Genomic DNA, 20440 nt, shown 5'->3' with positions numbered 1-20440 from the left:
ACCTTTTGTCTGCGGTTTTCTACGGATCATCGACCTCTTTTTTTTTTTTTTTTTTTTTTGATCCACTAGGATCAATCATAGATAATACATTCATCTTTTGTTAATGGTTGTTCATACGGTATGATGATAGATTTTAAGCTTAAAAAATGAGATTTGAAGGATGATGATAGGGCTCTAGATTCACTTTCCTGAAAATGGTGTCTACAAAAGTCAGGGTTATGCAATTATTTCAACAAATCGATGAAATCTTTTGATGCTTTCTATGCAGCGAGGTATGCGATAAAATGGGAGATATTAGATCACTTTTTTTGAGAGGAAGTTAATGATGATAGTTTTTATTGGGATCATTATTGAATGGAAATTGACGAAACTGATATTTCATTTTTACTCTATAAAGAGATATAAATTATTATCAAATAAAAGAGAATGACTTTGTGTATTTGGTGCAATCATTATTGAGTGAGTTGCAACTACTAAAAGGCTCTGGTCAAAAAAAGAAAAAAAAAAAGACAAGCTACTCTAAAGAAGTCATTGGTCGTTACAACAGTTTTTTTTTTTTTTTTTTTTTTTTCATCAACTACTTCTCACCTTATCATCCATGACAAACACTATTAAAAAAAAAAAAAAAGAAAGAAAGAAGGTGAAGTACTTAATGCTCTACATCTCTCTAAACAGTTACACACACTAAAATAAAAATAAAATAAAATATATTGAAATTTTTTTTTTTTTATTAAAAATCATCATAAATAAATATACATCGGATCTATCAATCTATTTGTCCAAACTATGCATTCTTGGGAGTGATGTTGGGGACGATAGCGTGATCTGACCAGCAGTTGTATCCATGGAAGATGTAGAAGAGGTGGCAGTGGGTGCATCCGATATTGAGTGATCTTCTTTTTGTTGTTTTCGTCTTTCTTGAGCCAGTTTTCGTGCTGAAGGTGATACCACAGTACCATCAGGATGGAACCAAAATTCAGATAAAAATTTATTTTTCAATTCTTCCACCAATCGAGATTTTCCAGTATCTTCTTCTTCTTCTTCTTCTTCTTCATCCCAAGTCACCGTGTCATCCCATTTTCCTAGATGTAGTCCTCCAATGAATTCATCCCATTCGCTATTGGTAAATGTCAAATGTAGCTTGGATCCACTGAGTTCCTTTGTCATCAACAAGACACCTTGCCCCACTACTTTGGTCAATAGCACCATACGTTCACCTACTACAATATTGCGTCGAAAAGCTGCCCAGTTGGTTTCAGTCAATAGAGGTTCCAACCAACCACGGTATGCCTTCATGTTCATGTTTCGATCCCGATCTCGATCTCGTTCTGACATGGCAGAGACACTAGCTGCATGATTGGATGGTGGTGAAGGAATAGCCAAAGGATCGTATTCATCATCATCGTCATCATTATTGTCACCTCTAGGGAGATTTCGAATCTTGACCACTTCTTGAGGAAATAGAGTTGCAAATACCTTTTGGAATTGAATAAAGGCTAGATACAGTCGATAATAATCAATGTTGTAGTAAATACCGTTTTGATTCATACCATTATCTAGATGTGGTTTCATATTGGAATGGAAGGTAAGGATCCGTAATGCTGGTTCCAATAATTCAGCTGCATCTTCAGGTGTCATGGAAGCTAGTTGGAGTGATGATGGAGGTTCTGCTTGTTCAATGGCTAATGTAATATCTGGAGCAAGTCGTATTGATTTTTGTTCCAAATCTGCTAATGTAATACTTCGCATCCGCTGAATAATATCATCCCCTATTTATTACAAAAAAAAAAAAAAAAAAAAAAAAGATATTAATTCAAACACTATTTTTATTTATTTCAACTTACGTCGTTGTTCAAATTCACCATGACGATGAGGAATCTTTGGTTTCTTGGTAGGAGCAGGTAAAGTAGTCAACACATAAGGATTATCCGAATCAGAACATTGACGCCGTCGTTTCCGTAAGAGAGATGCTTGAGTCAAAACACCTTGTTCTGCAAATCGTCGCAAGAGAGGAGGTTCACGCTCTATCCGACCATACTGATAATAAAATCCACGTTGTCTTGGTTCCATCACTTGGTTCGAAGATGGATCAGGTTGGATTCGGGTACTTGTCATTGGACCATGAAGCATAGAGTTGAGTGGTTGATATTCTTCGTTGTATGTCAAATGTTTTGATGGTGGTGAAGATGATGAGTTGGTACCTGATGGTATGACTGTGGAAACATCATCGTTGATATGTTGTTGGGTATATTCCACAGGAGGATGTCGTTCATCCAATCGAATAGAAGATGATGAATGAGAAGATAAGTTCGTCGAATATAATGTTCTGAATTGAGTATAAGGTCGTACACCAGAAGTCTGATCAGAATTCATAATCACATCGTTTTGTAATGATGGTGGTGGTGTATGATCCAGTAGTGATACACTTGGTGAAGACAGTGGTACTGTTGACCCATTGGATGTTGAATGTTGTAAAGGATGAGTGTTTGTGATATTATCAAGAACATCGGCTTGTCCTGTGAGTGATGATGTTCGTTGCTGTACATCAGAAGAAGGTAAAGTGCTGGAAGTCGTTGTTGGAGAAGAACGAGTCAAATAAGAAACAGAAAGTTGTTTCGGATAAGTTGTACCATTGTTACCTAGGTCCTTCCATCGTTGTCCCATGGTGTATATTTCGTTTTGTGTAGTTGAGGTCGAATGAGATGGTGGAGGAGTTGGGCATAGATCACAACAACTTGGACTGTGATTCACACGAACGGCACCAAGAGAAGCACCAGGGTTGAGATCGTCCCTAAAGATAATGGTATCATCATGTGCAGGTCGATAAAACTTGACTAAATCACCTAAAGAATAAGAAATACAGAATAGTAACTTGGCAATGCGTTCAGTATCAGGACGTCGGCGTATGATTTGCTTGATAATACGAAAGAGATCTAATAGTTCTTCATCACCAAGTATGTCTTCGGCTTGTGGTTGGAATAATCGAGTTTCAGGTTTTGGTCGAAGTAGACAGCTTAACGTTGGTCGAGTGTCCATAATGTACTATTCATGTATACAATAATAATAATAATAATAAAGGGAATGAGAAAAAGAAAGAAAGAAAAGGGAATTCACACACACTCTGAAGTCAAGTAGATTTTTCCAAATTCCGCCAAAATCAGTAAAAAGATAATTTCAATGATTGGCCATTGGTAAACACTAATGATACCAGGAACAGAACTTACTGCTTTACTTATTTTGGAGTGGAATCTTCTCTGATAAGGAACCATTCAATTATTGATAACAATATCATTTTTATATACTTATCACTATCAATGATAAACATAATATATATTAAAATATTTCTACAATGAATATTGTCTACAGTGATCCAATTTTTTTTTTTATGAGAATCATCAGCGGAGTATAAAGTCAGGATCCTCACTTTTTATGTTGTCTTCCCAAAGTTTTTTTTTTTTTTTTTCTTCTTCTGAGTGTCCCTCACTTCGTTTCTTTCGGTCTGGGTCAATAAACGACAAAGACAATGTCATATACTGGTCCTGCAGGTAAATTACAATTAGATGATAAAAAAAAAATACATGCTGAATAGTATTCACAAATATTTCTTTTTATTAGGCTTTTACAATGCGCCTGTCACCAAACTTCTTGTTGTCTCAATAGGTGTTCTATCTATACTGGGATCCATATTGAAGCTGAAGCCTTATTATCAATTACAACTTTTCCCACACATCACTATCCATCATCAAGTAAACAAGAAAATATATACTTTAAAAAAAAAAAGACGTAATAGACACATATATACTTAAATTCACTTTTATATAGTTTTGGCGACTGATCACTTGCCAAATTCCTTTTACCAGTTCGGGAGATGTCTTCTTTGGTACAATGATTATATATTCAATGCGGATTATAGAACGTCAATTTGGTACTTCGAAATATGTGGTACGTTTTTTTTTTTTTTTAAACACTAAACATGGTTCGTTCAATTGTTTTATTTAATATATTTTTTTTTATTACTGTAGGCTTTTGTATTTGTAACCATATGTTTGGCGACTCTACTGGAGATTGGCGCTTTGGTGACAGGCATCAAGTTGGGATTTAGATACGTCCCTGGTGGACCGTACGTAAACTCAAAGGAAATGTAAACATATCTAAAAGACTCTTTTTTGTTTCCATAGGTACGCTCTATTATTTGCCATGCTTTATCAATATCATCGAATGGTACCAGGATTATATCGCTTTCGGATATTCAACATAACGTTTAACAACAAGATATTTCTATATATGCTATGTTTTCAGGTATGTATCCATGGACGAGAGGTTATGATCAAGTGACTTATACTATTTTTTTTTTTTTTAGATCTTTATCTCTCAAGGTGTGAATACTATAGTACCATGTGTATGTGGATTATTGGCCGGTGCGTTTTATAGATCTGATGTTGGAGGGATCAAGCAATGGCGATTCTCGGATCGATTACAATCATTCAGTTCACGTTATCTACAACCTTTGTTAGCGACTCCTCCAGTTCCTAGGTCCAACAATGCATTACCAATACGAAGACCCATCATAGCCATTGGTATGGAAGGCCTTGTTGCTACAGCTACTGGCATCGGCATCAACAATAATGACAATAACAGACGTAGACGATCAGCAGATAATACCATGTCAGCCACTTCCACTAGTATGGGCGATGATGATGATGACGCTCTATCTATCAATACAGATACCTCGATAGCCTCGAATGAAATAAGAAGAAATACTGGTAATAGGGTAGCAGGACCATCGACTTCCATGCGGGATTATTTAGATGCACTTACTGGACGAACACCATTAACAAGCAGTGAAATTGAACCACCATTACCGGAACATCTGATTGTATTGTCTTCCATGTTTCCCGATCATCCAAGAGAAACCATCACCAATGCCTTGTCGGCTGCTCACAATAATATCAACCGTGCTGTAGAAATCATGCTTCATACCCCTGCCCCTAGTAGTAGTATTAGTATTAGTAGTAGTAGTCATCCATGATTTTATATATCATCATTTTGTATAGAAAAAGTTACTTAAAAATATATATACTGTTTCTTTTGTAGACTTTATTGTAAAATATAAAAACCTTTTAAACCATCATGACTAAACTATATAGAAGACTATTTGTATTGAATAAAATCATCCTTAAAATTACTGTTGCGTAGAGTCCAATAGAAAGATGTCACCGTACTTGACCATAGAGAGAAAATCTAAACCAAGAGAAAAAAAGAAAAAAAAAATAGTTATTATTAAGACAATAAATAGCTCACTTTTTTTTTTTTTTTTTTTTTTTTTTACCTCTCCTCTACTATCCTTGTACCATGAATTACACTTGGTAGCCCATACAGTTTTTCCTAAAGTGTTCTTCAATTGGGATACAAAATCATTTTGGGCCTTTTCAGTAGGTTCAATTGCCTTGACATCCTTTCCTAATTGTTTCAAACCTCGGATAGCAGCATCGATTTGACTGAAAATAAATAAAGGAATGAGTTTTTAATGTATGAAATAAGATTTTATCCACTTACATTTCAGCCATGGCTACCACTGAATTATGACCAAGAAGTGAGGCTACAAAAGTATACAATTTAGCATTTCTTTTTTCAAGATTATATCATCTTTTTTTTTTTTGTCTTACCTGGACTATTTTCATATAAAGTGGGTCATCACCAAAAAAAAAAAAAAAAAAAAAAAAAAAATCAGTCTCATATGATCATCAAAGATAACAAATTAACTTACCCAAGTAACATGAAGAAATTTGGAAATCCATGAATAGCAATTGATTTATATGTGGCGGTATAATTTTCTTCCCAAAGTTTATTCAAGTTTTTACCATCTCGACCATTGACTATTGAATAAGAATAAAAAAATCAATGTCTAAAAAGAATATATATATATATATATATATATTTTTTTACCTTCCAAATTTCCAAGGTAACCTTGAGCATCATACCCAGTGGCCAAAATCAACACATCACATTCGAATTCATTTCCATCTTTAGTAGTAATGGTACGACCTTGAACAGAAGCAATACCTGATCTTTCCACCACGACGTTTTTCTCTGCCAAGGCTTCTAAATAAGTTTCAGAAGGAGTGATACGAAGACATCCAAGTTCATAGTCCGGAATCAACTTCTCCACCAGATCGGGTCTTCCTTTGTCGGTCAATCGTTTTGTCATTTCATTGATGGCTGCTTTTCGAATCGCTCTGCCGACAAATGTATTGAAAAGTCTAAAATTGAGATAAAACAATTCCAACTTTTTTTGAAATCATGAGTCCCTTTTTTCCTGTTTATTTTTTCTTTTTTTTTACTTTTTTTTTTTTTTTTTTTTTTTACTTACTCCAAGAAAGATGGTGTATCGATAAAACTTCATTAAAAAAGGGACCCATCTGAAAAGGAATTTGGTAAGACGAGAATATTTGTATTGTCCTCTCACAAGACACCATGTTGGATTACGTTGATAAGATGTTAATTGAGATACAATGGGTTGGATTTTGGGAATCAATTGTACAGCACTATTAAAATGATAAAAAGATCAATAAAATCAAATGTTTTATCATCATTCATTACCTTGCACCACTTCCAATCACAGCAACTCGTTTATCGGTGAGATCCACAGAATTATCCCAAAAGGCCGTATGAATGATCTTGCCTTCAAATGATTTGAATTCTTCAGGGTATCTTGGAATACGAAGAGGTCCCAATCCAGCAAAACTATCATTCAAAAAAGAAAAAAAAAGAAATGAATATATATAAAAAAAAGTAAAATCATATGTAAACTTACACAACATCAAAATAAGAGATTTGAACATTAGAAGAACCTACTTCTCTTAATGACAGTTCCCACTGTTTTCTTTCTTGTATCCAATTGGCACGTACCACCTCAGTATTGAAGATGGTTTGGTCGTACAAGTTGAATTGTTTTGCCACTCCACGCATGTATTCTAGAATTTCAGCTTGAGGAGAGAATCGATGTGACCAATCTAAGAATAATAATTATTATAAAAAAGATCAGTTAATATTTTTTTTTATAGTCCTATTTGATGTAACCTTACCTGGATTAGGTGCAAAAGATAAACTATACAAATGAGAAGGAACATCACAAGCACAACCAGGATAAAAATTATGTTTCCAAGTGCCTCCAATATCATCAGATGATTCAAAAATGGTAGCCTTAATACCAAGTTGTTTCTGTACTTGAACAGCTGCAGCAATACCACTGAACCTATAAAAAATAATCATCAGAAAATAAAGTCATATCTTTTTTTTGTTTTGTTTTAGTACCCTGAACCAATAATAGCAACACTAAGTGAAGAAGACATGTTGTGATTATACAAAAAAAAAAAAAAGAAAAGAAAAGAAAAGAAGAATAAGAAGAAAAAGATCTACTCCACTTATTTAAGAGTACTCGAAAAATCAAAAGACCGATTCCCTTTTTCAGAAGAAAAACTTTCATGTCAACTATTACAGGCGGATCACTAACTTTATTTCATCAATGGGAATATGAGTGAGAGAATTGTCCTGACTAATGCCGACTTTTTTTTTTTTTTTTGAAACAAAAATATCATCATCATTATTATTATTTTCTTTATGAACTATCCAATGCAACCTCACTATAGGACAAATCTCGGATAAATGAATTATGCCGTGATGATCCCTCTGTATGTTTTTTTGAAATAAATAAAAAAAAAATTATTTATTATAAAATAAGGCACTACAATATAAAATCATCTATACTAGTATTTCGTAATGTCCACCAAAATGAGGTCACTGTACCAGACCAAAGAGATGAAGACTATAATCAAATTGATAGTTAGATGGATTAAAATAAATAAAAGCATTCATTCCACTTACACCTCCTTTCCCATCTTGATACCAAGAATGACAACCACCAGAAAGCCATACTGTTGATTTGAGATTATTGTGAAGATTCAAAGTGAATTTTTCTTGAGCATCTTGTTTAGGTTCAATATAATCTAAATGATAACGTAACATTTTCTTGATACAATCGATCGCAAAATTGACTTGACTATATATATATATCAAAATAATAATAATAATAATTAATTAATTATTGATCAGGATAAATCATTTAAAAGACTTTACGATTCAATCATTGCCACTACAGTATTATGACCTAGACCAGTACCAGGACCAAGCATCATGAAAAAGTTGGGATAACCATGCATTGTCACTGTCTTGTATGTCTTGGGAGAGTCTTGTTTCCAAAGTGTTTTCAAAGAAATACCATTTCTACCAATGATATCCAGATGACCAAATTGATCATGCACATTGAATCCAGTTGCCAGTACAAGGACATCCACCTCATAAGATTGTTGTACTCCATTACTAGTTGTTACCCATAATGTGTTTCCATCCACTTTTTCCACTGCTGATCCCACTACTGTCACGTTGTCTTTGGCAATGTATTCATAGTAATCTTCAGATTGACAAATACGTTTACATCCAACAGCATACTATAATAAATGAAATTCGTTAGTATATTCTTGCTCCTTTTTTTTTTTTTTTTTTGCCTTACATTAGGAAGTAGAAGAGGAATGAGATCAGGTCTACCGACGTCTGTCAATCGTTTCGTAATAGAATGAGTAAATAACCGTCTGACTCTTTTGGCAAAAGAAGAACGAGGATATTTGAAATTAAAAATACGAAATTCACGAATCAAATACAAGAACCATCGATAGAACCGCATCAGAAAAGGAATATAACGAAGGCATGTCATGAGTAATTTGCTGTATTTGAATTGAGACCGAGGTGCAATCCATCCAGGAGTTCGTTGAAAATTATAAAGACGAGTTGCTTTTTTCTGTAAATACGGCATGACTTGAACAGCACTATCCAAAAAAAAAGAGGCATGAATACTTTTCTAAAAAAAAAAAAATCATACGAATATGATTTACCTAGCACCATTTCCAACAAGAGCCACACGTTTATTTTCTAATTCAACGGTATCATCCCAAAGGGCTGTATGCATTGTTGGTCCTGTAAATCCTTTCAATTGATCTGGTATTTTTGGAATCCGTAATCCACCAACACCGCTGAATCTATATATGACATATCATCAATTCCAATAAAAACCTTACTTTCTTTCTTTCTTTTTTTTTTTTTTTTTTTTTTTAACTTACAAAAAATGATAGTATTTGGATTGGATTTGATCAGGAGTATCTTGATGACAATAATCCACTTTCCATTGAGATCGATCTTGACACCATTCAGCCTTCAAAACACTAGTATTCAACTTTGTGTTCTTGTATAAATCATATTTTCTAGCTACTTGACGTAAATAAGCATAGATTTCACTTTGACTTGCATAGTGTTCCGTCCAATCTACAAAAAAAAATGAGACTTTTTTTATTGACAACAATACCTTTTTTTAACTTACTTGGATTGAGTTCAAAACTAAAACTATATAAATGAGAAGGAATATCACAAGCACAACCTAATTATATACATGTCAATAGATTAGTTTTTATATATATGTCATACTATAAAATATTTTTACCAGGATAAGTATTTGCGTGCCAAGTACCACCTATTTCGGACGCTTGTTCTATAAAATAAAAGACATAAGGTTAATATTTTTCGTCAAGTTTATAATGAACTTTTTACCAATAATATCAGCAACTATGCCTAGTTGTTTATAAAGTTGAATTGCTGAGCAAATGCCACTGAATCTATTCAAAAAAAAAAAAAAAATAGTGTCAAGAGTTAGTATTCTTTCTATCTATTTTATTTCTTGCTACAAACCCCGCGCCAATCACAAGTGCAGTCAAGTCTTCTTGTACAGGATAAACCATAAAAAAAAAAAAAGATAAAGGGAAAGAAGGAAAGAAAGAAAGAGAGAAAAAAAAAAAAAAAGAAGGCGGGTAAATAAATAGAGAGAAGAAAAAAGAATCAGGGGGAAAGGACTACAGATTCAATGCCTATTTGGGATCATCCTTTTCGTTGTCATTGTTTTTGAAATGAACTCATGATATTTCCCACGTTTTCCCGTACATCATCTTTTTTATTCCAAATTTTAACAAAGATTTATTATTTATTGGTCAGCATTGATTCTCTTCTTCCATATTCTGTAAAAAGACAATAATTATTTACGAAATAAAAAAGAGTTTGTTTATTGTATAATATGCAATATATAGAACTAACTAAAAATAAGATTTTTTTTTCCTCATTTAGCTAATTCATTGAGATAATATGTAAAGTGATAATATGCAAAGATAATATAATATGATAAAAATAACAAATGACATTAAATGAATTCACGACCTTCAACCATCAATTGTGGAGGTGCTTTGACAAGATCAGTAATCTATGATAAAATAAGAATGTTAATATATAAATCAATAAATAAAAAAAAAGAGTTATGTAAAGTAAAAGTTACCTGATTACAACCCCACACCTTAATATGTTGGAGAGATTGGCATGATCGAATCAATTTGGTTAGAACATAATCATCCATAGAACGTACAAAGCTAGTATCCAAATACGTCAAAGAGGTACAAGCCAAAGAACTAGTTGGAGGAGATTTTGTTTTCTTCGTTGTAGAGTATGCATTGTTGTTGTCATCATCCGTGTTTTCCCCAGCAATGCTTTCCAAGGCAGAGACTGATAATTTGTGCAAACTGTGAATATCCAAATGAAGCAGAGATTTTCCTGAATGTGCTAGTAAGTGTTTCAATGCATCATCATCAAACTGTGTACATCGAGCAATCGTCACATGTCGTAATCCCATTCTAGGTTGATGATGATATGCCAAAGGTCCCACTTTCCATTCTTCCGAGAATAAGGTCTTGAACCCATCTGAAGTCATCTTGTCGCTACCATCCAATTCTAACTTTTCCAATTGAGAACAATGAGCTAAGATACCGTCCACTAACATTTTATCCGTCATATCCGTACAACCACGTAGCGTAAGTTCCTTGAGAGTTTTGCCATTAATAGAAAGGACTTTGATAAGAGGTGTATCTGTCAATTTGTAGGGTCGATTAGGTTCAGTAGAAGGCCATGACAATTCTAAACTTTCCAATGTGTTAATACCACTTTCCGCAAGCATCTCCAACCAATCATCATCTAGTGTCACAATGCGAGAAAGTCGTAGATGTTGTAATTTGTTGCAATGAGTCACTAATGCTTTGAAACTATCCTTTTGGAATCGATTGCTATGTCGTAGGCTGAATGAATGTAGTCGACTACCAATTGTTTTGAAAAACTTGATCCATTGTTGTTCAGTAATAAGATGACATCCAGATAATGCGAGTGAAGTCAATTGCTGTAGATGACTGCCATAGAGTTCAAGTACGTCATTCGTCATTCGTCCACAGTAATAGAGACGTAAAGTGCGTAGATTGGGACAAAAGTGAGCAACATTTTTCAATCCATCTACATCCAAATCTAAGAAAAATAAATATATTTTGATGAATTAGTGTGATTTTCTTCTTTCATCTTTTTTTTTTTGTTACTTACTAGTACAATCATAAAGACGTAATTCTCTAATAAAAGGTTGCATAAAGAGTCGTGCAGTATGATTTGTCAATAATCGATTTCGACAAATGATTTTGGCAATTTTGTCCATATTAATAAAACTAAGATCGCCAAGTGCTTCTACATCACTGATATGATCTGTAATAATCTAAATATAAAAATTAAAAAAAAAAGTCAGAAAGTATTAGAATGATATTTTGATGATGATCCCATTTTACAAAAAAAAAAAAAAAAAAAAAAAAAGAAAAAAGAAAAAGAAAGGACAACTTTACATTGATACAAATATCTTGAAGTGAATTGACAACAGGAGTAGATTGGACACCCATCATAAACCAAGGTTTTTTATTTCCACCAGATGTATGAGAGATCACACGTCTTTTCTTTGCTGGCTGTTTTCCCTTTGATAAATTTCCAGAGAGACAATCAGGACATAAAGTTTCTTCAGATGGATCGGATCGAGGACGAACAAATCGGCATTTGCATTTGGAACAAAATAAGACACGAATTCTTCCAGGAGTGGCGCGTGAAGAAGGTCCAGGTTCAACAAAATCACTATCATCACTATAATCAGAGTCATCGTCGGCTGGTCGTTTTTTCTTGCCTTTGGATTTCTTGTTCTCATTAGCAATTTCAATAATCGCTTTTTCTTTAGCATTTCTAGTCCTTCTTCTTGGTGTATAAAGAATACTTTCAGTTGTTTCAGTAGTAGTAGTAGTAACGGGGGAAGAAGAACTTGCTGCGGAATCATTCGTGGCGTTTTCTTCTTGAGCTTGTTGTTCTCTTTCTCTTTGTTGTCGTCTTCGTTCTGCCATTTGAGCTCGACTACGGTTTTCTACTTGAATACCATGTTCCTATTTTTTTGATAATATAAAGAAAAAAAAAATAATGATCAATTCTAATTCTTATCATTGCATCTAAAAATAAAAAAAAAAAAAATACGTACACGTAAAAAACTTGTTAAGGCCGAAGTAGGACCCCGGATACGGTTACGATTGTTAGCTTGGTTTGTAGGTTGGTTGACATTGGATTGGTTGGGATTAGAAGACATTTCCAGAAAAAAAAAAAGAAAACCAAGAGAGAACCAAGATGACAGACGTCTAACAAAAGTAATTAGGGTATGAAAGAAAAAAGAAAAAAAAAAAAAGGGCGGGAAATCAAACGGCTTAATATATTTTTTTTTCTATAGAATTTTTTAAGCCAATAAGATAAATTCATTTATTTTATTTGATTGGTTTGAATCCAAGAATTTTGTCTTGATTTCCACAAGTCAAATTTGAACCATTTAGATTAAATTATATCTTTGACTTGATCAAAGAAAAGAGAATATTAACTACTAATGGTATTTTACTTTTATGCCGAATAAGACATCTTCAAAATCTACTTTTCCCGAATTCAAGTCTGTGTAACCCATTATTGAATAATTAAATGTTTGCCATCAAAAAACTTGTCTTTTTTTTTTTATTCTCTCTTTCTTTTATTTTTATAAACAACAAAATGTCAAGAGAAAAGAAAACTGTAGCCATTATTGGATCAGGGTAAATAAAATAAAGAATAATTATGAATGATTATTAATATATTATGATTTATAGATTTAGTGGTTTATGTGCTGCTATTCGTGTTAAACAAGAATTGGGAATTAGAGCTACTGTATTTGAACTTTCTGGTAAAAAAAAAAAAAAAAAAGAAAAGAAAAATCATCATCATTAAAATAATAATATTTTATATAGATAATGTTGGAGGAACATGGCATGTTAATACTTATCCTGGATGTGCTTGTGATATTCCTGTGTAAGATTTTTCATTCTATTTGCTTTCATCATTATTCATACTTATTATTATTATTATTATTATTTTCAATAGTCATTTGTATTCTTTTAGTTTTGAACTTAATTCAGGTAAAAAAGTCTCCAGGAACCAAATCACCATCGGAATTTGAATCATATCCATATATAAAAAAGATATAAATTCGTCTCTAATATCTTTTCTTTTTTTTTTTTTTTTTTTTTTAGAATGGTCTCAAAAATATAGTCCTCAAGCAGAAATTCATGAATATTTAGTACGTGTAGTAGATAAATATCGACTTCGTAGTCAAATCAAACTCAATACAGAAGTCATCTCTGCAACTTGGTGTGAAGACTTACTACAATGGAAAGTGGAATATCGACATAAAGAAGACCCTCCTGAAACAAAATATTTTGATATTGTGTAATTTCACTTTCAATATATATATATATATATATATATATATATATATATGATAACTTATTATTATTATTTAAAGTTTTGCTGGTTTAGGTTCTCTTAGAATACCAAAAATACCAAAACAATTTACAAAGTTTGAAGGTCCAACTGTTCATAGTGCTAAATGGGATCCTACTATTGATTATTCCAACAAACGTATTGGTATCGTTGGTACTGGTGCAAGGTAAAAAAAAAAAAAAAAAAAAAATAGAATCAAAAACGAAATTCAATAGTATTAAAACTTTTTTCTTTTTTAATATATATGTAGTGCTATTCAATTGACTCCTGAATTACAAAAGATTGCTACCAATTTAGTCGTATTTCAACGTACTCCTCCATGGATATTCCCAAAAGCTCAATTCAATTATTCCAAATTAGTACAATTCATCTTTCGGTATTTTCCCTTTATCATGCGTCTATACAGATGGTATTTGTTCCTTGGTGTAAGTGAAAATGGTTTAATAAAAATAAAAAAAAAATATTGATCTTTTTTTTTATAACATATAGCATGAATGGTTTTACTATGGTTTCCGTGATAACAATGGTATTCTTGCAAAATTAGGTCTACGTTATTTCAGACGCATTACTGCCGAAACCTTAACAAAAGCTGGGAGACCTGATCTTATTCCTATCATGACTCCAAATTATGCACCTGGTTGTAAGGTAAACTTAGAATTAAAAAAAAAAGGACTCGATATATGATTTTAATATGATTCCAATAGAGAATTGTTCGTTCTGATGATTATCTTCAAACAATGGCCAAATCCAATGTGAACGTCGTCACTTCTCCTATTGGTAATATTCAAGGAAATACCATTTATACTAAGGATGGTCAAGCTTATGAATTGGATATTCTTGTTTTGGCTACTGGTTTCGAAATTGGGAAATTTGGTGGAAATATCAAACGTAACAAAAAAAAAAAAATTTAAAAAAAAATTAAAAAGGAATCATACAAAAACTTATATTCTTTTTATATCTCTCTGTTTTATGATCAATTATAGTCTATGGAAGGAATAATATGGATTTGACTAGTTATTGGAGAAATCATCCACCAAGAACATTCAAATCGACTCTAGTGAATGATTTCCCTAATATGTTTATTCTTTTTGGTCCTGGTACTGGTTTAGGTCATAACTCGGCTATTGGCATTATTGAAAGGTAAAGCAATTTTTCTTTTTATGTGATGCTATGCTGGTCATACTCATTTTTTTTTTAAAAAAAAATAGTCAAGTGGAATATGGTATCAAAATGATAAAGTATATGATGGATCATCGATTGGATGCAATGGACCCTACTAGAAGTGCACAAAAGGTATACTCGACAAGACTTGTGGCCAGTTTCAAGGATTCAGTGTGGCAATCTGGATGCAGGTCTTTCTACAAAAGTATAGATGGTAATATTTACTCTCTTTGGAGTGGAACAGTCATGTCCTTCTGGCGTGAATTGAAGAATACAGGTTTCGACACAAGCTTCAATTATTATCGAAAGGCTTTACCACCTGTGGAATATTCTGGTGAAATAGGCAAAACGAAGTTATAATGATTTTGGTAATAAACCTTTTGGTATTGGTCTGATTAGTAGCCGTAGTCTTTTAGGAATAGTATTAGCAGTAGTGGTAGTAGTAGTGATAATCTTTTTTTTTTATGCTTATTGACAATAATGTATCTTTAAAGTCTGCTTGTCATTTTCACTTTTAATCAATAAACAATCTATCACATTTTTTTTTTTTTTTTTGGAATCAAGTATGTCAATGATGAGTGAAATATGAAACTTTCAGTATCTAGATGGGTATACAGAAAATGAAAATATATTCGATTTGGTAGTAGGGTCAACTCTTCTGTTGAAGTACATCTAGTGAGACACATTGACTTCCGCTAACCTGTTCAACTTCCTATCGAATAATCCAATCAGAAGTGTCATCTTTCCCCACACATATACTAATATGATTCGGATCCAGCCAACATAACGTACCCGTGATAAAATCATCGACTTTTATTTGACGTTTCACTTTAAATAGAAGAAAACAATCAACATCCGTCATCACTACGATGAAGCAAACACACACAAAAGTAAACTTTATTTTCACATTCTTTTTCTTTAAAAAAAAAAAAAAATAAGAGATAGACTATACTATTGTCATACTACTAACAAAGGTAAAAATCAAAACTAATGTAATCAAATCCAGTCGAGAAAGTGACACGCATGTAATTTACTACAAAAATAGACACAATAGAATAAGTACATCAGGTATTATCACAACTATTCAAATAAATACTTACAAGCTTCACTTCCTTAAGACCATCCTTGAAGAAGGTGAAGTAAGGAGTGATACCATCTTCACGGTAGTTCAACAAAGCGACCATACCTTCGGGATCCATGCTTTCACCAATGTAGAATTCATAATCTTTGAAGTTACCCAAGATCTTCTTGACCAAAGTGGCGGCCTTGGCTTCGAAAGTGGGAACACGCGAAGGATCGGATTCTTGGAGCTTAGCCTTGATAGCCTTCATATAACCCTTGATATAGGACATGTAAGACTTCTTGTCGAAAGAGGTTTCGGTCAAACGGAAAGAGTAGACGACGTTGTTGACAGTTTGAGAGCTAGAATCAGCTCCTTCGTCATCACCACCTTCGGCAGAAGGGTTGGCACCAATATCGACTTCACCTTCAGAAATGGTGATCATCTATTAAAAAAAAAACCCCCCATATCTACTTTTTCAGTCATTCCATTCTATATGAAAATAATAATAATAATAATAATAATAATAATAAAAAGGGTATACTTTGACTTTACCGCACAGTCAACTTCGAAAGCAATGTCATCGATTACTTTGATGGGCTATAAAGAACGATGAAAAAAAAAAAAAAACATGTTTAGTAAAATGATAGTTCCTGTTATCTCTCATTCTACTTACGTAGGCATCAGAGAACAATTCGTCGCCTAATCATCCAGAAAAAAAAAGAAAGGAATGAGTCATCCATCATTATTAAATATGTTTTAGTGTATTTTCAATGATTACCAGAGATGATATCAGTGTACAAAAGCATGTTGATTAAAAAAGGTGTATGGATGGATGGATGGAAAGAAGAACAAGAGAAATCAAAAAATGAACTTTTGTATCAAGACGTGTTTGACCATTTTAAACCCAGATAATCGAGCCGTGTTCGGACGGACCCTGGGTCAAATATCTTTTTTATTCTTCCCTTTTGCATGAAAACTAATGGTAAAGTTAAACAAAACCCATCACTAATGTTCATCACTCTATTCATTCAAGTACATATATGTGATTCATATTCCATATCGAATGAAAAACCTAGTTTGCAGATCAATTTATTTATATTCATTTTAACTTGGATGATCCTATTTCTTTTTTTATTTTATAACATTGTCATCAAAATCCAAATCATTTTATATGAATGATTTTTATTAAAATATACCAATAAAATAATAATAATAATAATAATAATATAATAATAATAATAATAATAATAATAATAATATATCATTTCCTTTGCATAACAACAAAAAGATGTTCAAAATTATTAAATTCCCGCGGACTATCTATCTAGCATCTTGTGGGATACAAGCCAATCATATGTTGCCGCACATACGTTCACACTTACGCACACTTACTCGTATAAAATACAAAAAAAAAAAAAATTGATGATTAGAGTTAAAAAAAGAAGAAGAAATCGTTATGAAATAGAAGATGAATCCGCCTTTACATACCTTTTTTTTTCAGTCAATTTTTTTATAACATTTTAGTGTGGAAGACGGAGAATCATTTTTCATATATTTTTTTGGTGGAAGATCCTCATTCGCGCCCCTACTTCTTTTTCCTCTTTTTTCTTTTCTTTTCTAAAAAGTTCCTTTTTTTTTTTTTTTTTTTTTTTTTTTTTTTATTATTATGTTTCCACAACTAAGGAATGGGTCTTTACTTTTACTTGTAGCTGCTACTACACAATTGGTAAGTGGATTCTACTTACCAGGAGTAGCTCCTATAGATTATGCTGATGGTGATAGTGTTCCACTTTATGTCAACTCACTTTCACCCATGTCGTCTCAACAAGTCAAATCTATCATGTCTTACGATTATTATGATGAACGTTTCCATTTTTGTTCACCTCCTGGTGGACCTAAACAACAACCTGAATCTTTGGGTAGTATTCTTTTTGGTGATCGTATTTTTACTTCAGCTTTCAATGTAAAAATAAATAAATAAATAAATAATAATGAACAATCAACTAACTCTTTTTTTTTAATAGCTCAAGATGAAAGTGAATACAGACAATGGTTGTGAACTTTTATGTCAAGTAGAAAATCCTATTCCCAAAAACGATGCTTTATTTATCAACCAATGTATTGCTGATGATTATGCTATGAACTGGGTGATTGATGGATTACCAGCTGCTCATGAGATTATGGATGAACGTACCAAAGAAACTTATCAAAGTATTGGTGTACCATTAGGGGATGCCCAAGAACAAGTAGCATTGAACAATCATTATGACATTTATATCAAGTATCATCCTCGTCCTCATGGTATGAATCGCGTTGTAGGAGTGGAAGTACTTGCCTCTAGCAAAGATCACAAAATGAAAGATAACAAACCTATGTGCTTACAAGGTGATAAACCCTATTATCTCAAGGCCGATGGTAGTGATAAAGTGATATATACATACACCGTAACATGGATTGTAAGAGCACAAAAAAACAAAAAAAAAAAAAAAAAAAAACAAAAATAATAACGTTTTTTTTTTTCTTTTTTTTAGGAATCAGATACTGCTTGGGCTACTCGTTGGGATAATTATCTTCATATTTTGGATCCATCTATTCATTGGTTCTCTTTGGTTAATTCCATTGTGATTGTTCTGTTTTTGACTGGTATGGTGGCCATGATCTTGATTAGAGCTTTACATAAGGATATTAGTCGTTACAATGCTGTGGAAGTACAAGAAGATGTTCAAGAAGATTATGGATGGAAATTGGTTCATGGTGATGTTTTCCGACCTCCTGTACGATCCATGTGGTTATCAGTCATTGTTGGTAATGGTGCTCAATTGGTGGCTATGGCTGCATCTACTCTAGGTAATAATATATATATATATATACTTCATTCATACTGATGATATTCCTTATAGTATTTGCTGTCCTTGGTTTTCTATCTCCTTCTAATCGTGGTGCTTTAGCAACCGTTATGGTGGTTTTGTTTATGGTCTATAGTGGTATTGCTGGTTTTATCTCTGCTCGTCTATATAAGATGAATGGTGGTGAATCTTGGAAGACAAACATGTTATTGACTGCTACCTTTTTCCCTGGGTAATTTAGAAAAACAAAAAAAAAAAAAAAAGACTGAAAGAAAATCAATGGATTTGTGAAGATAAGACTGATCTTTTTTTTATAGAGTTATCTTTGGATCATTATTTGTTTTGAACTTTTTGTTAGTTGGATCTCATTCATCTGGAGCTGTTCCATTTGGTACTATGCTTGCTATCTTGGGGATTTGGGCAGTGATTGCTTTACCTTTGAGTATAGCTGGGTCTTATTTTGGTTTCCGGAAACCTCGTATTGAACATCCTGTACGTACTAATCAAATTCCTCGTCAAGTACCTGATCAACCTACTTACTTACGTAGTTGGCCATCCATTTTGATGGGAGGTACCTTACCTTTTGGTGCCATCTTCATTGAACTCTACTTTATCATGAACAGCATTTGGTTCCATCGGATTTATTATGGTATTGGCTTCCTCTTTTTAGTATTTTTGGTACTTGCCTTGACCTGTTCTCAAGTGACTATTCTTATGTGTTATTTCCATCTTTGCAATGAAGACTATCATTGGTCGTGGCGGGCATTCTTAACTTCTGGTGCTGCAGGTTTTTATGTGTTTTTATATTCGGTTTATTACTATTTCAACAAATTGGCTATCACAAGTTTGACAAGTACTTTACTTTATTTTGGTTATTCAACCATCATTAGTATTTTATTGATGGTGATGACTGGTAAGGATATATATATAATCGATTTATCGCTTACTTTCATTCCTTTTTTTTTTTTTTTTTTTAAAAAAAATAGGCTCCATTGGTTATCTTGCTTGTCTCATCTTTTTACAAAAGATCTTCTCAAGTATCAAGGTGGATTAGATTAGAATTTATGATATTTGTTTACTTTAAAAATATTTATTCTCCAGTAAAATGACATACCTTAAATCTTATAGTTTTGATGATTGTTCCTATTGTTGATCGGATTACAATGTTCCACATACGCGGGTCACCCTGAGTTTTTTTTTTTTTTTTCACGTGTAAGGAAAAATATTGGGAGAAAAAGATAATCAATAGAAGAGACAGCATCTGCCAGCACATGTCTATGAACATCCTTCTTTTTGATGAGTGGTCTTATTTGGTCTGTCAAACATCCAAACACAAATAGTTAGATAAGGGCCCTTTTTATAGATATATATTTGAAACAGAACCTATTCGTTACACATAGTGTTAGGGATTTCATATGAGCTTTTTTTTTTCCCTTATTGACACATGTTGATTGTTATTCTTTTTGTATTGTTAGTTCTGATTTTTAATTAAACAATGTGTGACATATATCGAAAAAAAAGTTACGTTATCTATAGACACCATAATAATAATAATAATAATAAAAGGATGATTGTTTTTTTA

The 20440-nt window shown here is 32.7% G+C and overlaps 8 protein-coding genes across 8 annotated transcripts; 3 read left to right on the top strand and 5 right to left on the bottom strand.

Moving 5' to 3' along the window:
* Positions 1 to 771: 771 nt before the first annotated feature.
* Positions 772 to 3036, bottom strand: BX664DRAFT_304431 (uncharacterized protein; the record flags this gene model as incomplete). Its single annotated transcript, XM_051542516.1, has 4 exons — positions 772 to 1328; positions 1422 to 1769; positions 1845 to 2213; positions 2730 to 3036. The coding sequence occupies 4 exons, from the start codon at positions 3034 to 3036 to the stop codon at positions 772 to 774; spliced, it is 1581 nt and encodes a 526-aa protein (XP_051395880.1).
* A 442-nt stretch (positions 3037 to 3478) lies between these two features.
* Positions 3479 to 5052, top strand: BX664DRAFT_344168 (uncharacterized protein). The gene is made up of 6 exons (XM_051547430.1): positions 3479 to 3545; positions 3616 to 3746; positions 3823 to 3942; positions 4023 to 4120; positions 4179 to 4299; positions 4361 to 5052. The coding sequence occupies exons 1-6, from the start codon at positions 3524 to 3526 to the stop codon at positions 5027 to 5029; spliced, it is 1161 nt and encodes a 386-aa protein (XP_051395879.1). The 5' UTR covers positions 3479 to 3523; the 3' UTR covers positions 5030 to 5052.
* Positions 5053 to 7388, bottom strand: BX664DRAFT_344165 (monooxygenase). Its single transcript, XM_051547429.1, has 11 exons — positions 7315 to 7388; positions 7086 to 7255; positions 6815 to 7013; positions 6601 to 6744; positions 6371 to 6545; positions 5947 to 6286; positions 5768 to 5876; positions 5667 to 5671; positions 5557 to 5599; positions 5330 to 5498; positions 5053 to 5241 (listed from the first exon to the last, which is right to left on the bottom strand). Exons 1-11 carry the CDS (start codon positions 7350 to 7352, stop codon positions 5152 to 5154), a joined length of 1482 nt encoding a protein of 493 aa, XP_051395878.1. The 5' UTR covers positions 7353 to 7388; the 3' UTR covers positions 5053 to 5151.
* Positions 7389 to 7696: 308 nt separating this feature from the next.
* On the bottom strand, positions 7697 to 9865 carry BX664DRAFT_362803 (putative flavoprotein). Its single transcript, XM_051548337.1, has 10 exons — positions 9796 to 9865; positions 9658 to 9722; positions 9551 to 9598; positions 9431 to 9487; positions 9174 to 9375; positions 8949 to 9092; positions 8570 to 8882; positions 8137 to 8507; positions 7885 to 8059; positions 7697 to 7825 (listed from the first exon to the last, which is right to left on the bottom strand). The coding sequence occupies exons 1-10, from the start codon at positions 9843 to 9845 to the stop codon at positions 7745 to 7747; spliced, it is 1506 nt and encodes a 501-aa protein (XP_051395877.1). The 5' UTR covers positions 9846 to 9865; the 3' UTR covers positions 7697 to 7744.
* Positions 9866 to 10156: 291 nt separating this feature from the next.
* BX664DRAFT_344162 (uncharacterized protein) lies at positions 10157 to 12668 on the bottom strand. The gene is made up of 4 exons (XM_051547428.1): positions 12473 to 12668; positions 11802 to 12380; positions 11512 to 11677; positions 10157 to 11439 (listed from the first exon to the last, which is right to left on the bottom strand). Exons 1-4 carry the CDS (start codon positions 12575 to 12577, stop codon positions 10358 to 10360), a joined length of 1932 nt encoding a protein of 643 aa, XP_051395876.1. The 5' UTR covers positions 12578 to 12668; the 3' UTR covers positions 10157 to 10357.
* Positions 12669 to 13023: 355 nt separating this feature from the next.
* BX664DRAFT_369650 (uncharacterized protein) lies at positions 13024 to 15309 on the top strand (the record flags this gene model as incomplete). The annotated part of the gene is made up of 11 exons (XM_051548619.1): positions 13024 to 13064; positions 13119 to 13192; positions 13257 to 13317; positions 13390 to 13424; positions 13539 to 13734; positions 13811 to 13954; positions 14039 to 14213; positions 14278 to 14433; positions 14493 to 14676; positions 14772 to 14928; positions 14997 to 15309. The coding sequence occupies 11 exons, from the start codon at positions 13024 to 13026 to the stop codon at positions 15307 to 15309; spliced, it is 1536 nt and encodes a 511-aa protein (XP_051395875.1).
* A 650-nt stretch (positions 15310 to 15959) lies between these two features.
* BX664DRAFT_287765 (Mss4-like protein) lies at positions 15960 to 16853 on the bottom strand. The gene is made up of 4 exons (XM_051541764.1): positions 16791 to 16853; positions 16686 to 16711; positions 16565 to 16609; positions 15960 to 16454 (listed from the first exon to the last, which is right to left on the bottom strand). The coding sequence occupies exons 1-4, from the start codon at positions 16816 to 16818 to the stop codon at positions 16014 to 16016; spliced, it is 540 nt and encodes a 179-aa protein (XP_051395874.1). The 5' UTR covers positions 16819 to 16853; the 3' UTR covers positions 15960 to 16013.
* Positions 16854 to 17825: 972 nt separating this feature from the next.
* Positions 17826 to 19912, top strand: BX664DRAFT_270729 (uncharacterized protein; the record flags this gene model as incomplete). The annotated part of the gene is made up of 6 exons (XM_051541112.1): positions 17826 to 17975; positions 18043 to 18468; positions 18544 to 18859; positions 18913 to 19090; positions 19176 to 19771; positions 19845 to 19912. The coding sequence occupies 6 exons, from the start codon at positions 17826 to 17828 to the stop codon at positions 19910 to 19912; spliced, it is 1734 nt and encodes a 577-aa protein (XP_051395873.1).
* Between the last annotated feature and the right edge of the window lie 528 nt (positions 19913 to 20440).

The sequence above is a fragment of the Halteromyces radiatus genome, assembly GCF_025201355.1.
Source record: "Halteromyces radiatus strain CBS 162.75 chromosome Unknown BX664scaffold_12, whole genome shotgun sequence".
In the NCBI taxonomy this organism is placed as follows: Eukaryota; Fungi; Mucoromycota; class Mucoromycetes; order Mucorales; family Cunninghamellaceae; genus Halteromyces; species Halteromyces radiatus.
Note: the sequence above shows the minus strand (reverse complement) of the source record. Positions and strands in the feature narration are given on the sequence as shown.

Bases quoted from the DNA above. Each gene is read 5' to 3' on its own strand.
- BX664DRAFT_344168 (XM_051547430.1), top strand. From the start codon at position 3,524: ATGTCATATACTGGTCCTGCAG. The intron at 3,747-3,822 runs GTAAACAAGAAA...ACTTTTATATAG, and splicing joins ACATCACTATCCATCATCAA to TTTTGGCGACTGATCACTTG. The intron at 3,943-4,022 runs GTACGTTTTTTT...TTATTACTGTAG, and splicing joins TTGGTACTTCGAAATATGTG to GCTTTTGTATTTGTAACCAT.
- BX664DRAFT_344165 (XM_051547429.1), bottom strand. From the start codon at position 7,352: ATGTCTTCTTCACTTAGTGTTGCTATTATTGGTTCAGG. The intron at 7,256-7,314 runs GTACTAAAACAA...TATTTTTTATAG, and splicing joins GTTGCTATTATTGGTTCAGG to GTTCAGTGGTATTGCTGCAG. The intron at 6,287-6,370 runs GTAAGTAAAAAA...TTTCAAAAAAAG, and splicing joins GATACACCATCTTTCTTGGA to TTGGAATTGTTTTATCTCAA.
- BX664DRAFT_362803 (XM_051548337.1), bottom strand. From the start codon at position 9,845: ATGGTTTATCCTGTACAAGAAGACTTGACTGCACTTGTGATTGGCGCG. The intron at 9,723-9,795 runs GTTTGTAGCAAG...TTTTTTGAATAG, and splicing joins GCACTTGTGATTGGCGCGGG to ATTCAGTGGCATTTGCTCAG. The intron at 7,826-7,884 runs GTAAGTGGAATG...ATTTGATTATAG, and splicing joins ATCAAGATGGGAAAGGAGGT to TCTTCATCTCTTTGGTCTGG.
- BX664DRAFT_344162 (XM_051547428.1), bottom strand. From the start codon at position 12,577: ATGTCTTCTAATCCCAACCAATCCAATGTCAACCAACCTACAAACCAA. The intron at 12,381-12,472 runs GTACGTATTTTT...TCAAAAAAATAG, and splicing joins CCTTAACAAGTTTTTTACGT to GAACATGGTATTCAAGTAGA. The intron at 11,440-11,511 runs GTAAGTAACAAA...TATTTTTCTTAG, and splicing joins ACGTCTTTATGATTGTACTA to ATTTGGATGTAGATGGATTG.
- BX664DRAFT_287765 (XM_051541764.1), bottom strand. From the start codon at position 16,818: ATGCTTTTGTACACTGATATCATCTCTG. The intron at 16,712-16,790 runs GTAATCATTGAA...CTGGATGATTAG, and splicing joins GTACACTGATATCATCTCTG to GCGACGAATTGTTCTCTGAT. The intron at 16,455-16,564 runs GTAAAGTCAAAG...TTTTTTTAATAG, and splicing joins CTTTCGAAGTTGACTGTGCG to ATGATCACCATTTCTGAAGG.